A 16541-nucleotide genomic window follows, 5' to 3' on the forward strand; every position below is an offset into this window, starting at 1 on the left:
CATTTTGACGACGAAAAGCATACAAGAAAGCAAATGATATCTTAGGAAGAACCAAAAGACTCTTTGTTTATTTCAAAAGCCATGGCACTGAAAAATGGCTCCCAGGCTCACAATGACCCGACACTGAAATTAAGGCATTTGTTCCTCCATTGATGTGCTATCACGTTGACTACTTTTTCAAGCAACAGACAAGGAAGAACAGATACCATGTTTAGTACAAAAAGGGTAAGGATGGTTACAAAATGTATTTTATTCTTGGCTTAGGCAGTCAGAACCATTTGGCTAAGAGTGACATGCATGCTGCCCCCAGAAGCAGCGAAAGATTACATCCAAGCTGCAGTTTTATACTGCTTTGCATTCTGGGGTTCATGAAATCTGCAGCCAGCTGGTCAACAAGAGACATGTAAATCAAGATTCCAGCTGAAAGGGAGTTGAAGATTCCTTCCACCACCAGAGCTTTGGAGCTATTCTCATTGTAAATCTTCGATACGCCCATGCCGAACGCAATTCCCATTGGGGTCGTGAAGGAGAAGAAAAGTAACATGATTCCAATGGCGCGGGTCTTGAATTTTGCCTGCACAAGATATTCATTCATAAACCAAAAGTGCTAGCTTGGACCCATATTTGCAGAGACCCCTTAACCACATATTCAACAATGACTACAAGAAGTTTAGAGATTTTCATGGTGATCATCTAACGGCTGATGTGCTGGATATAATAATAATTTGTCAGGTTCACTTTCTTCTGCAATTACATTCCACAACACCACTCTTAACAGTAAGTAAATGCTCTCTGCTTTCAAAAAAGACTGCACAGATTGCGTACTAGTCGGGCCCCAACCGATGGGAAACGATCAAAAGTCATGCTTCTACTACCTTCTCCTATTCGTCTTGTTTGCTTTTATTACATGTATGGGGTGGGGGGAATTCAAAATTCTGGGCAGCAGAGACCGGACAGAGGAATGCACAATGTGTGGACCGTGTGAGGTGAGGAGATACCTGAGAGATGCAGCCACCGAGTCCCATGCCTTCGAAGAATTGATGGAAAGTCAATGCCGCTACAAGAGGCTTGATTGTCTTTGCAGTCTGGGAAGCACCCAAAGCGATCCCAATTATCACTGAATGAACTACAATCCCCACCTCTAACACCTTTACGAAACAGTAAATAAAAATTAATTCTTCAAATATTCTTTGAATCAGAACAATTATCATAGTGGGAATTAGTTTGTGGGTGCCCAGCCCGCAATGGAAGATTATTCCCACGCAATGCAATGTAAATATAAAAGGCAGGGGAACCTATGAATACTAGAAAGATTATTCCCATGGTTTTAAATCATGAAAGACCTACACAGTACGGAACAATCTCGCCTTTTTCATTTAATTATATTGTCAATATCTTGTTTCAAATAAAAGAAGAAGAAGAAGAAGAAGAAAAGAGGAGGCTCAGACTCAGAACGGAGGAAAGCAGGAAAATGATATTCCCCATAAACAAAAAATTTGTTCAAAAATGCATTTATTTATTTTGTTACTAGTGTTATTAATTGGAAATGAAATGTTATTAATTGGAATAAACCCAAAAGAGATAACAAAAATAATAAAGCAAAGAAAGGGTGAGAAATGCAGGAATTGCAGACCAAAAGAATTGAGGAAAAACAGAGTTTTTCCTAATTTGAGCGTTGAAGTTTAGTGCATTTCTACAGTAACATAACCTCCTGCAGAAGAGATAGAAAGGATACCTGCGATATAATACGCTGCCTAATTATGAGACCAGATGATCCAGAATCCTCTGATACAAAGGCGGATCCATGAGCATGCCCATGAGTGGCATGCGTGTGAACATGAACGTGGCCCCCATGCTCCCCTAGCATCTCCTCATCACCATTCACCGGCAAAGCTTTGTTGAAATGCGACCTCTTATAGAAACTAGTCGCAATTGTATCAATCATCATCGTCACTATGGCAGAAACCATAGCCAAAAACCCCGTGAAAGGGAAAACCCCCCAGGGCTTTTCACCAATGCAAGGGCTAGATAAGGACTCGTACGCATCAGGAAGTATGTGAACGAAGCCAGTGGCGAGAATCACTCCACCTGCAAACGCTTTGATCAGAAAGAAAACATTGTTTTCGGGTTGAAAAGTTGGGATTTTCTTGCCCAATATCGGGAGAGAAACCCCCAGAGCACTGGCGATCAAGATTGATGATATTGCAACAAGTTTGTATTTCAAAGCCTTGGTTTTGTTACTGCTACTGTCTCCCAGCTCGTTTTCACAAGCACAGTCTGCAGAGACCAGGACAGGAAGGTAAAGAAGCAAAAGAAGGAGAGAAGAGAAAAAGGGATTTTTAAGCTTGCACATGGCTCCGGACAGAGAAAGAGATCAGGAAGGTTGCTACTACACGACTACTGCTAAAAGTAGAAGAGGTTGGTGTTGTATATATAGTAGTAGCAGTAGCATTTTGTAGCTCTTGAAAATGGCGACATGCAGCTCCATGCAGGGTGCATGAGAGTGATTTGGGGATGCCATGTGTGTGGCAAGTGGACTAAATGACGACATTATGAGTAATGGGCATTAATTAATACGAGACTTGCACCTTTAGTTTATTAAAGTGTTGGACGCGGACTGACTAGGATTAGGACTTTTTGGTGAGTAAGTTGGAGAAACCCACTTTTACTTGTTTGTAAAGGTCAATTCCAAGTAATTATATGTATTTTCTCTTGGTTTTGCTTCTTCACTTTTTGCTCTCTCTCTTCTCTTATCGTGGGTGCTATCTTATGGCATGTCCAACTCGTCAAATTTAATCATTCAGATTCATGAGAATGTCAAGAATTCTAATTAGTAATTAAAATCCCAAGAAGGAAAATTAACTAAAGGACATGCATGCTTATGAACCTGCATTAGTTAATTTGTTTTCATGAGCGAAACTTGAAGAGAAGCAGTCACAAGAATGAAAGACTGGTAGCAGCTAAAGAGGGTTGAGAGTTGAGTTTGACAGGCACAGTCTGCAGAGAAGCCAACAGATCGATCAGAGCTTTATAAGTGATGGCTTCAAAAGAGAGATAGAGAGGAAGTATTCCTTGTTTAGAAGGGATTAGTTTTGTGTGGTGGGTTACGATTTGCATACTTACATTTAAAGCAGCCCCAGTCTGCTTATGCACGACAGCATGAGACTGCCCTGATGTTCTCACCAAATAATAGAAACGAATGGGGTGGCGTATGCATTAGTGTCTAATTCGCAGATAAGAGCTTAATATCCACACCACATATATTCTCAGCGTCAGACCATAATGATTTGAAATCGTTCAACAAAGATTAATACTAATAATTTTCTAAAATTATTAGTAGTTTCAATATTCAATAAGGAAGGAAGCCAACTGCAAAGCCACCATATTTGACATAATACCTTTGTTCTTTTTTGTCAGGGAGTCTCATAATTTGATTTGATTTAGTCTATTTTGAGTTATTTCGTCTAATTTGAGTGATTCGGGTCGATTATTCAAATTGTCAATTGTGATACTCCACAGTTCACATTAAATATGAATATAATTATTAATACTTATATAACAATCTAAATCCATCACTACCAGCAATTTGAACTTAAAACTTTTGTGAATTACATGATTTAGACTTAAAAACTGTTAAACCAGTAATTAAACTGAATGTAGGCTTTCATATTGCTCTTAAAAATTTTAAGATTTAGCTTTTAAAAACCACGTGGTTGGTAAACATCAGCAATCATGCTTCTTGCAGTCCCCTAGGGAAAAAGGGGAGTTTTGCTTGACAGCTTGAGGTACATAATGCACCAGTGTCAGCGTTTGCAGCAATTGGAACCTGAAGCTAATTTGCAAGAAATTAAAGGGACTCCCTGCCAAGGACCGGTCGGGTCCCTAACCTAATAAAGATGCACTCCTTGTTGTCCTGCGTGAGTCAAACACACAGCCTCTTTGTCCCTATCTCGACCTCAGAGTTCTGTCACCTTCTCAAATCTTGCATTGAATTTGGATGCCATCTGAAACTAGCACATGGAGGCCAAGTAATATTTCTTGTCTATTTTTACACATGGTCCAAAATGGTTGCACTGTTTTGCTTGAAATTTCAACAGTGGAAGTTTTTTGTGAAATTAAGAAGTTGGTCTTAGGTCACTTAATGCATCTTAATTTAAGTTTGATAGAATGTTTACATTGTTCATATACATTCACAGGCTACTGGTAACCGCGATTAAACACTTGGTTATTGCAAGGAGATTTTGACAAATTAACTTGTCGGAGGTAGAAAATGAAGGAACATTAATGGTCTCCCCACTTGGCCATGAGCGACATACAACACACTCCAAGGAGGAGGGTGAAAGCTGTAGCAAGTTGGAGCCTAATATTACTTAGCATTTGGGGGCTCATGAAAACGTCCGCAAGAAGATCAACCAGGGCCATGTAAATTAGAATCCCCGCAGATGCAGAATTGAGAAGCCCTTGAACAATCAGTGCTGTGGGACTGTTTTCGTTGTAAGCGTTTGATAATCCTATGCCAACTGCAATTCCAATGGGGGCCGTGAGGGAGATAAATAACACCATTATTGCTACGGCCCGATGCTTGAATTTTGCCTACATTTCAGATAATTGAGAAGCTGCGTATTAATTCAAGAGAGTGAACAATGTTCGTATAGAAGCACCGGCATCAGCATTTTCATCATACAGAAGCACCAGCAACAACGAGACGCCAACAGTAGAGCTACAAAGATCGATTCCAAAGGACAAGGGAACGATCCATATTAGACAGAAATCAAGAGATTTCATACTGCTCGCTAGAGGTCAATTCTCCTTATTGGACAATAAGGGTTCTCTTGGTTCTTCTTGGTTTCTGTTTTAGCTTTTGCGATCGATCCTTGTAGCTTTACTGCTAGCGACCTGCTGTTGCTGGTGCTTCTATAGTTCACGGTTTAATGAGTCGTGCAATGAATCATTGGGATACTACCGGAAGGATGCATCCACCAAGTCCCATTCCTTCGAAAAATTGATGGAAACTGATTGCTGCTACCAAAGGCTTGATTGTCCGAGGATTTTCAGAAGCACCCAAGGATAGTCCAATGATTACAGAATGAACTACGATTCCCAACTCCAAAACCTGTGAAAATTTTAACATTGCATGCGCAATACAGCGAAAAAGACAGAAAAACAGAGAAATGAAAAGCAATTACAATACCTTTTATCTCTTTCTACATGTCTAAGTAAGCATGAAACATAAGTTAATACTTTGAGACGTCAGACTCCTTGTCATTTTTCCAAGAAATCCAATCCCCTCCCGAGGAAAAAGAAAAGAGGTTGGGGTGCAAAAAGATAGATGGGATATCTTGAAGGTAATCAAAATTAAAACTACAATTTACTGCCACTTTTTTGTGCAGGGCCAGCTGTCACGTTTAGTTTGTCCATTTGTTGCGGTATGATGTTGATATCTGCTGCTCTGTTAAACTAAGTATGTAAAGAAATGGCAGAGTGCATCCATTTTCTTCAGAGAAAAACCAGGAAAAAGAAAGCCATTACAACCACTAAAGTTGGTTATTAAAAGACCAATGCACCCAAAGAGAGCTTGATGGAGCAAGCAATATATATTTGTCTATAGAACTATATCGTAACACAACCATCTATGGATTCTTATTGTTATTTTTGGAAAACAAAATAATAGAATTAACGATAATTTACTAATTCTATTAACGAGACTATTTCAATTTTCATTTTTTTACAAAGAAATCAATGGTATTGAATATATAACGGTAAAAATTCAATAAAATTAAAGTATAATGACAAAATTCAATATTGAATAAAAAAATCCCTTAAAATAAAAGTCCATTTTCTTGCCTTCATTAAAAGACTACATGAGTTGGATTTTTTGTCTTTGGTAAACAAGAAGGGCCACCTTACCACTTGCACCAACTGAGACTGAGTGGACCACTTGAATTATTTTTAGGTAGAATTTGGACCTCAGGATCGAGGAGCATAGTTTTATCATCATCATCATCATCAAGAAAATTAAATGCCATTAATTATGATAAGAGCACATTCCAATCTTACCTGAGAAACAATGCGATGTCGAATAAGATCCGATGACTTTGTTCGGTCCAACACAAAAGCAGAGCCATGACCATGGCCCCCACGACCATGACCATGACCACCATGCTCTTCGCTTTCCTCATCGCCGTTCACAGGCTGCGCCTTGCTCAACTCGTTCCTCTTATGGTACCCAGTGGCAAAGCTCTCCATCATCAAAGTCAATATCGCAGCCACCATTGCTACAAAACTTGCAAAGGGAAAATGATGCCATGGATTTTCACTCAGGCATGGGCTTGTCAAGCGCTCGTAAGCATCAGGGAGTATGTGGATGAACCCGGTTGCCAAGATAACCCCAGCGGCGAACGTCTTGATCAGTGAAAATGTCCCCTTATCAGGCTGCAACACCCGTATGTTCTTCACCAGAAACGGGAGGCAAACTCCTGTAGCAGTAGCCACGAGAATCGAAGCTATTGCTACGAGCTTGAATTTGAGTGCCAGAGCTGAGTTTTGCTCTCTTTCTTGGTCTTCTGCCTCGCATACGCACTTTGAGTAGACTAAAATAGGCAAGAGCAGAACGAAACAGGAGATTGTCAAGAATTTGCAAGAGAAAGAGTGAATCTTTCTCATTATTGATATAAAAATGAATTGGAAGGAAAAGAGAAGAGAGGGTGGTTTACAAGTTGAGCTGCTCTTTCAGAAATTGCATACATTTATAAGCTCAGTCATTCGCTCAAATATATTGTTGAGCTCACACTTGAAGGATTAAAGAATTGAAGAACTAGATAAGTGGCTGTGCAGAACAGAGAGATCGGGTTGGAGAAGAAAGCCACAGGAAGAAGTCCCCAGATGCACTGTTTCAATAATAATGGGGTAAGAAGAAAAGAAGGAAGCTTATACGCGTCGTTTCAATAAAGAGTTAAAAGTTCAAAACTACACCGTTCGATGTATAGTTTATTTTCAAAATTTAGTTAGTGTAATGATTAGTTAGTTAAGCCTTTTTAACTGATTCTTCTTTCAACTTAAGGTTGAACCTCTATATATAAACTTTGTACAGTTCTTTTCCCTATTAGGTAATGAGAATATACCATTCTCTCATCATTCTGCATCGCTCTCTCATCTTTTTTGATATGGTATCAGAACAGGGTACAAAATTCCTACAACCAATACTTTACAGCCAGTGATCGGAGAGCATTCATAGCATAAATTTCTTACCATACTCTCATCAGCATTCTTCTCTAAGTAAGGATTCTGATAATCAACTTTACTCAAACTCATTTATTCTTTTGTTCTTCATTACTATTCAACTTGATCTGTCAATCCACAAAACATTATGTTTGAATTTGGATATAATGAGTCAAAGTCTCAAACCATGGCTCAAACACAAATCTCACCAACAGGAGATCCACAGTCACCGTATTTCATCCACCATACAAACCATCCAGGTTCTGTTGTGATTAACCCTAAGCTAACCACAAGCAACTATGTTACTTGGAGTAGGTCTTTCTAGTTAGCCCTATCTATTAGAAACAAAATAGGCCTCATCAATGGAACCATAGTCAAACTAGACATTTTAGATCTTTTATTCTCCCCTTGGATCCATTGTAACAACCTAATAGTGGCTTGGTTATTGGATTTAATTTCACCGCTTATAGCATCAACAGTTTTCTACATGGATACTGCCTCAGAAATTTGGGCTACACTGAAACAAAACTTTGCACAACCTGATGACACTAGGATATACAATCTGCAATACACTCTTGGTAACATAACACAAGGTTCACGACCAGTGGATACCTATTTCATTGAACTAAAAAGGGTATGGGAGGAGTAAGTTTCAGACCCTTACCACATTGTGAGTGTGGAAATTGCAATCCAAATTGCTTCAAGAAGAACTCTGAACAGCATCAGAAAGACATGGTCTTTAGGTTTTTGAATGGCTTGAACGAATCCTTTTTTGCTGTGAGATCCCAGATAATGCTCATGGATCCTATTCCAACTCTTGACAAAGTGTACAGTCTGGTTTTAAGGAAAGAAGCACAGAGAAGCATGCTTTTTTAAACACAGCTAACTCTTGAAACAGCTGTAATGTATACTGCAACAAAAGGGAAGAAGAAAGTTAAAAGGGACATAGTTTGTAATCATTGTGGGAAGAAGGGACATGTAAAAGAGAAGTGCTACAGGCTGGTTGGATTTCCAGATGACTTCAAATTTACCAAAAGGAAGAACAATGTCAGAAAAAGGAAGGCAATTGTAAATAATGTCTCTGCAATCATTGACTCATCAATAAGAGAAGGTCAATTTGAAAAGGAAGAAGAGTTTGGAGGGAATTCATCCATATCTCAGATGTCCATCATCAAGCAGCAAGTAGGGAGATTAATGGAGCTCTTAAGTGAGAATGGTTTAACAGATTCTGATGGTAAGAGCTTTTCATCAAACACCTTGCAAACAAACACTTCCTTGATCAATCCAGCTTTTGCAGGTATTATTTTAGGCCATTCATGTTTTAACACAATCAATAACATGCCATTTAATTTCAGAAGTGTTAACGTTGACATGATAAAATCAAATTTCTGGATTATGGACTCAGGAGCATCAGATCATATTGCTTATTCTCTAGACATGTACATTTTAGCTAGGCCTGTTACTAATAGTTTTGTTCATCTGCCAAATAACAAAAGAGCAATAGTAACACATGTAGGCGTTATTAAATTGACATCACTGTTAACTCTAAAAATGTCTTATGTGTTCCAAGTTTTAGATTCAATCTAGTCTCAATAGGACAACTCACCAAAACAAAAGATACTTCTGTTCTCTTTATTAACAAATATTGTGTTGTTCAGGACACTCATTCATGGACAGTGATTAGGGTAGCTAGGGCCTCTTCAGGTTTGTATGTCATGGAACCTAAGAAAAATGAGCAAGAATTGTCAAACTATTCCTTTGATAAACTTGTTAAGAGACCTTTCAACTTGTCAATTAATGCCTGTAGTACAGGACAAAAAGCTTTTGATTTATGGCATTTCAAACTTGGTTATGCTCCTTTGAAAGATTGAATGTTATACATCAACAATGTGCAGATGTTAAGTGTTCAAATCAATTACTTTGTGAAATTTACCCTTTGGCAAAGCAAAGAAAGTTGCCTTTTCCAGTACATGTTAAGAACACAAAAATCCCTTTTGAACTTATGCATGTTGACATTTAGGGACCTTATGAAAGCCCAACCATATCTGGTTAACGTTATTTTTTAACTGTAGTTGATGATCATACAAGGTTTACCTGGATTTTTCTAATGAAACTAAATCAGAAGTCTCTATAATCATTCCTGCTTTCAATGCCTCTGTTCAAAAACAATTCAATTCTGCCATTAAAAGTATAAGAACTGATAATGCAAGAGAGTTAGGATTACTTGATTTCTTTGCAAGTACTGGTATAATTCACCAATTGTCATGTGTTGAAGCTTATCAACAAAATGGAATTGTTGAGAGGAAACATCAACACATTTTAGTAGTTGCAAGAGGCCTATTACATCAGTCAAATGTGCCTATACATTTTTGGGGAGATGCAGTTTTGACAGCAGTTCACACCATCAATAGGTTGCCAAGTAAAATTCTTCACAATAAAACACCATATGAGCTCCTGCATCACAAATTACCTTCATATGACCATTTGAGAGTATTTGGATGTTTGTGCTTTGTGTCTACATTGACACAAAATAGGAAAAAACTAGATAAAAGGGCCACTAAGTGCATATTCCTAGGTTATCCAAATAACATGAAGGGTTATAAGGTTTATGATCTCAGTGCTAACAAAGTCCTAATATCAAGAGTCTGCCACGACCCAATTCTTAAGCCATGACCGGTGCATGGGCCCAATGGACATAGCCCACTAAGCCCAAGCAAGCCTATCTATGTGACTCCATTCATCAATTTCATCATTCGTTCTTACCACTGTATTTCGAAGTTCTTACTAACGCGTATGTCAAGACTTTTCTATCGAAACCATATATTCACATTTATGTGATTCAAAATAATATCATCCGTGCCATTACATAGTGGCAACATTAAACAATGTAAACATCTATTGCTTAAGACATATACACGTCTTAACAATTTACATCAGGGCACGCGTGTTCAACAAAAAGGACTCTAGACTTCCAGCGAAGCAACCATAGTAAAGGTGCAGCTACTGAATGCCATTGATACCTACCAAAAGATGGATACAAGTATACGAGGACACTCCGTCCTAATTACCGGCTGCCTCTTGATCTGAAAACATGAAGTTGAAAACAGTGAATATAAACTCAGTGAGTGAACATAAGAAGGGAACAAACAAGCAAACGAGAAGGAAGAATTTGGAAATCATGATGCACTTGTTTCAAAAACAATGCAATTGATTTAGTTTCTTACTAAAAACCCTTCATTTCAAATTGTGATTCATAACCTCATAGTGTTGCAAAAACCCAAGATCCATCCATAAAGTTAAATGGGTGAAAAATATGTCAAAATCAAGCAAGGTAGCAAGCATGGCAGCAAGTTTCTTGCTACAGCGAAGTTCATTCTCGCTGCAGCAAGATTCAGGCGGCCAAAATAGAAAATTTCTCGCTGCAATGAGAAATAGTGTTAGTTTGCATATATTTCAGTTTTTCTATCATATCTTCCGTTACAGAAGTCTAATTGATCTGATTTTTAGACCATTAGGAAGATAAGAGATAGGGCTACAACTTTGATGTTCACCACTTTTCCCAATTCAGAAGGAAAGATGGTCAAAATCCTCATTGAAGTGAAAGTATTATATCAAAACCTGAGAGTTTCTCACTACAGCGAGATTTATTCTCGCTGCAACAAGTTGTTGGCTGCCAAAACAGAATGTTTCTTCCTGCAGCGAGAAGCAGGGCACCCAAGTGTAAAAAGGACCTCCTTTGCACTAAAAATCCATTTGGTGTTGCCATAAAAATCAATTTGCAAGAAAATGAGAAATTCTCAAGATTCATCATGCCAAATTTAACATGCATTACAACCATAAACCATATTCATGAGCTTTCTATAACACACACAATTACATATACATACATCGTCATCATGTGTGCACTCCCTACTTGCACACTTCAACATCACCACCCAACATCATTCATCAATACACAACATATATTCATAAGATATATACACACCTACCAACATAATATAAAGCATACGGATTCATCCTTATACACATCTCACATTTCATAATATCAAAAACATTTAATCAAGGCTTGTTCTCCGGTACACATTTGCAAAGAAAAGTTGGATAAAATCATTCAAAAATCTTGTGCAAACACATTTGCATTCCCAAAATAAGTTTGAAATGCAAGTCCACTCACTAGTATTTCGTTCAACTTTTAGTCGATTATAACTTCCCTAATGGTCCAAATGGGACGGTGGGGCTTCGTTGGAACCTAACATTACATTAACATCACAATTAACTCAATTCTCATAATTACAAGTTCTAAAAACTATCATTTCCTAGTTTCCAAGTGCCATTAAATGGCTATCCATTTTCACTATCCTAATCGCTCCAAAGTGAATTTCCAACCTCAACTACCAAAACACCCACAAGTCTAAACACTAATCATTTTCAACACTAAAAATCAATTCTAGTTCACTACTCACATTGGTAGCTTTGTGCTTGAAATTCTTTCAAAAAACTTTCAAGCTTTTAATAAAGCTTCCTCTTTCTCACTCTAAAACACCTAACTAGTGAGAGAGAGTATGGAAATAAGATTTTTCAAGGGTTTTAAAGAGAGAGAGAGAGTGGAAGAGCACAAGGATTTATGAAAAGGTGCACCAAAAGCATGAAAAGTGGAGCTATTTTGAGGGAAGTTCTAGAGGTTCATGTCAAGCTTCCATGGAGGTTGGAAGCAACGTGAAAAAGAAGAAGGAAGAAGAAAAAGAAGCTGTTGGAAAATGGGAGAAGAAGCTGTTGGAAGAAAGAAATATTTATAGCCAAAGCTTATCCAATCCACTTAAATTACCAAAATGCCCTCACAAGTCAACTTGTTCTCTTCCAATCCTTTATGCAATCTTTTACTCCTTTGACACTGGGACAAGGTCCATAATGGTTTAGAAATGCTCGGGTTCATGAAAACTTAAAAATTTTGACTCGATGTGAAAAATGACCATTTTACCCTTATCGTGAAAATCATCATCATTTTTATTTCCTTCATCATTTTACCCTTATTTAACCATCCATTTATGCCTTAGGCCTACTTAGGCCATAATATTGTTTAAAATCTTACTTTTAGGGGCTTATTAAGGAAATGACGAAATTACCCCTGATCAGGGATATCGCATCTTCTTCTATCTATGAGTCTATAAAGGTCAAAGTCTCACAATGTGATTTTTCATGAACAAACATTTCCATTTCGAATTAAAGAGCATGATCAGTAGCCATTTACATTTCATCAAACACTTGTTGTGCATGACATATATTTTGATCATTTTGACCATAACCCTGTAGTAATTCCATTTCAAAACTATGAACAAGTTGAATTTCACCTGTCTGAACCTATATCACCCCAATTAAACCATACCAATTCAGATATCAATAATACCTTACCTGGTCCATCACCTTCAAGCAGTCTGCCTATTGCAAATAGCACAAATAAACCTGAACCAACTACTAATGAAAACACCTTTGTGCTTGCAAGAAAAAGTACAAGAATCAGAGATGCTCCAAAATATCTAGAAGCATACTATACAAAATTGCCACCAGTAATCAACCATGTTAACTCCCATCCAATTGCCAAATTCCTATCACCTCAAAAACTTGCTCCTTCATACAAGTCCTTTACCACCTCACTATCACATATACAGGAACCTGTTTCTTACCATCAGGCTGTGAATGATTCCCACTTGAGAGAAGCCATGGCTCTTGAATTGCAAGCTTTAGAGGATAATGACATATAGACTGTTGTACCTCCACCTTCAAATTGTCATACCATTGGTTGCAAGTTGGTATATAAGGTGAAACTGAATGCAAATGGTGAAGTGGAAAGATTCAAAGCATGCCTGGTTGCAAAAGGCTATAATTAGGTAGCAGGATTTGATTACCAGGAAACTTTTAGTTCTGTAGCAAAACAGACAACAATGAGAATTTTCTTTGCACTTGCAGCAACACGTAATTGGCATTTGCCTCAGCTGGATATAAATAATGCATTTCTAAATGGAGATTTAGAAGAAGAAGTATATATGGATTTACCTAAGGGGTTTTCTGTCAAGAGGGAGTACATTGCAAATTCAAGACTAGTTTGCAAATTACATAAATCTCTGTATGGTTTGAAGCAGGCATCAAGGCAATGGAATGCAAAGTTTTCTACAGCCATTCTGAGATATGGCTTTCAGCAGTCAGCCTCATATCATTCATTGTTCACTATGAAAACAGATGATGGAAATTTTACAGCATTACTTGTTTATGTAGATGACATTCTTATTGGCAGCACATCTGTTCAGGAATCAAACAAAGTCAAGGATTTTCTGAACTCTCTTTTTAAACTTAAAGACTTGGGGACAATAAAATACTTTTTGGGGCTAGAAATTGCTAAGTCACTTGAAGGGATATCAATATGCCAAAGGAAGTATACTCTTGATCTTTTGGAAGAGAATGGGCTTCTTGGAGCTAAACCAGTAAGTACACCAATGATTATAACCGTAAACTCTCCAAAGTTAAGGATGGGGAAGTATTATCAGACCCTACACGCTACAGGCAATTGATTGGAAAGCTGATATACTTGACTTTCAGCAGACTAGATATCTGTTATGATGTGTAGGTTCTATCTCAATTTATGGACAAATCGGGAAAAGAACATCTAGTTGCAGCTCATAGGATTTTAAAGTATTTGAAAGCATCACCGGGGCAGGGAATACTATTAAAGTCAAAATCTACTCTAAAAATATCAGGATGTGCTGATAGTGATTGGGCAAGATGCTCAGACACCAGAAGGTCAGTCACTGGATTTTGCATCTTCATTGGGACTCACTTGTAAGCTGGAAATCAAAGAAACAGTCAGTAGTTGCAAGGAGTTCAGCTGAAGCAGGGTACAGATCAATGGCTTCAACTTGCTGTGAAATGATCTGGATCAAAAATATCTTAGAAGATTTCGGAATCCAACAAGATGAAGCAATGGATCTTTATTCTGATAGTCAGTTTGCTATACACATAAGCAAGAATCCAGTGTTTCATGAGAGGACAAAACACATAGAAATATATTGTCATTTTATTAGAGAAAAAGTCCTCACTGGGTTGATCAAACCAAAGCACATTTCAAGCAACACACAAATTGCAGATATTTTAACTAAAGCATTATGGGGTAAGAAGAAAAGAAAGAAGCTTATACGTGCCTTTTCAGTAAAGAGTTAAAAGTTCAGAACTTCACCGTTTGATGTACAGTTTATTTTCAAAATTTAGTTAGTGTAATGATTAGTTAGTTAAGCCTTTTTAGCCGATTCTTCTTTCAGCTTAAGGTTGAACCTCTGTATATAAACTTTGTAGAGTTCTTTTCCCTATTAGGTAATGAGAATATACCATTCTCTCGTAATTCTACGCCGCTCTCTCATCTTTTCTGACATATATAACTAGAGGGAAGGCAAGTGGAAGAAGATCGGTGTTTTTCGTTGATTAATAAGCCAAGCAAGACCCGCAGGCTGCAGACAGCAGGACAGCTTGCTGTTGAGGAGAGAGGGCCAGAGTTTATGCGGTTGCCGTCAAGGGCAAAGAGGGACCAACACCCTCCCAAGCTGGGATCAAAAAACCTAAATCAAGCTTTATATGTAAAAAGGGAATATAGACGGTTTTTTAAGGAAATTTATTCCTAGTGATGAATATTCTGCCATCCCCACATATATCCACTAGCAATCAGCAGCCAGCAAACCTACAAGGAGATGTGGTACCGACCCTGGTAATTTTAGCCGGCCCGTTGTTGTTTCAATATCTCTTTTCCTTTTTCAAATTCAAGAGATGGGGAGGCAGAGAGTGAGAGAGATTCCATTGTAAATAGTTACGTTTCAGTCCTCAGTTCATGTCCTAACTATAACACCTTAACACCCTTGACCTAAAACAGAGACGGCAAGACAATTCTACACTGAAAAAACAGACTTCCAACCGAAGTTCATTTTTCTTCTTAACTGGTTATATTAATATATGTTTCGACAGAATTCCCTTACCTGCCGTCTGCCACACTGTGAGTATACATGTAGGACTTGACTTCCCTCTTCTTTCAAACTTCCAAACATGTTTTAACTTGATTACTAATAATTAGTAAACTTTACATTATAGAATCATGGTATTTAAACATCATGTGGTTTACATGCTATCCTGTCAGAAATTTGGGAAAAGGTTTAGTTTGGATCACCCGGTGAGTGAGCTAATCTTTATCAAGAGAAGCATTAAGCTATATAACGGCACATTGTTTTCTTCATATATATATATAATTCTCTGTCAAAACCAAGCCTTGAAATATCTTATATTTCTCTGATAATGTTGGCGTCCGAGGTGTTGAAATCTCTTATTTCTTTGAGACTGCATCTGCATATGCATCAAGTAATAGTAAAGCAAAAACTGGATGTGAAGGCTGAAAGACATTGCCTTTTTTTTTTTCTCGCACGATCTTTATTCAATCGTGAATGGCTGATTACTTTTTTTAATGGTCTTTGCTGGACATTATTGTTCCTTGGTGGTGCTGTTACCTCACTAGACAGTACTCGTCGCTCACTCACCAACGACATCAACTGATCTGGTTGGTGGCTGCAGCGAATGAAGCCACAAAATATATAGACCCAAGCCTTGTTGAAGGCTTGCAAGTCTGTCTCTCTGTGTCTTGTTTGATCTGTGAATGCTGAAACCATCAACTGACTTAGCCATTGGTTTTGATTCGTTCAAGTACTGTGGCCATAACTTGCAAGTATTTGTGGAGCACTCTCCAATCACCTGCATGCAAAGCCAAATACCGAGTTCACTTCTCCTGCAAAGTCCTTGTCATTGAACATGCATGACCAATTTGAAACTCTTGTAAAGATTTGGATTCGTTTTATCCTTCCATACTGGTGATATATCTATTTGGAACCTTGAAAGAGACTGTATATTACAAGAGTACTAGCTAGTTTTAATCCATGAACAATAAAGTTAACAGGTTCTGCAAGCACAATGGATCCACTACTACGTCCAGAAATCTCAAGCAAAGTTGAGATATAGATAGAATGAAGACGACAATGATGGAAAAACCGGCTTAATTGATTGGTTAAGGGTCTCACATCCTCCAACAATCCAGTGAACTGTAATAGATTTCTTTCAAGGGCTTGTATCTATTGAAAAGGTCAAAAGAAGTTGGGCTTAAAACATGAGAGAGGGTCCAGCATAGGTTGGGCTATGGACATGTTTGGTTTAGATAGACATCAGTGGGCTCAGACAGTCTCTGTTACTTTCCTTTCCTAGTAGAATTCAATATAATTTAATTTTGGTTAAAAGTTGAATTGAGG

General features: G+C 37.9%; 2 protein-coding genes across 2 annotated transcripts; both read right to left on the bottom strand.

Annotated features, from left to right (window-relative positions):
* LOC108660910 (zinc transporter 1-like) lies at positions 42-2398 on the bottom strand. Its single transcript, XM_018115280.1, has 3 exons — positions 1736-2398; positions 999-1148; positions 42-574 (listed from the first exon to the last, which is right to left on the bottom strand). The coding sequence occupies exons 1-3, from the start codon at positions 2351-2353 to the stop codon at positions 269-271; spliced, it is 1074 nt and encodes a 357-aa protein (XP_017970769.1). The 5' UTR covers positions 2354-2398; the 3' UTR covers positions 42-268.
* On the bottom strand, positions 4124-6995 carry LOC18607012 (fe(2+) transport protein 1). The gene is made up of 3 exons (XM_018116428.1): positions 6058-6995; positions 4964-5113; positions 4124-4593 (listed from the first exon to the last, which is right to left on the bottom strand). The coding sequence occupies exons 1-3, from the start codon at positions 6661-6663 to the stop codon at positions 4282-4284; spliced, it is 1068 nt and encodes a 355-aa protein (XP_017971917.1). The 5' UTR covers positions 6664-6995; the 3' UTR covers positions 4124-4281.

Source organism: Theobroma cacao, chromosome 2 (genome assembly GCF_000208745.1).
Source record: "Theobroma cacao cultivar B97-61/B2 chromosome 2, Criollo_cocoa_genome_V2, whole genome shotgun sequence".
NCBI classification, from domain to species: Eukaryota; Viridiplantae; Streptophyta; class Magnoliopsida; order Malvales; family Malvaceae; genus Theobroma; species Theobroma cacao.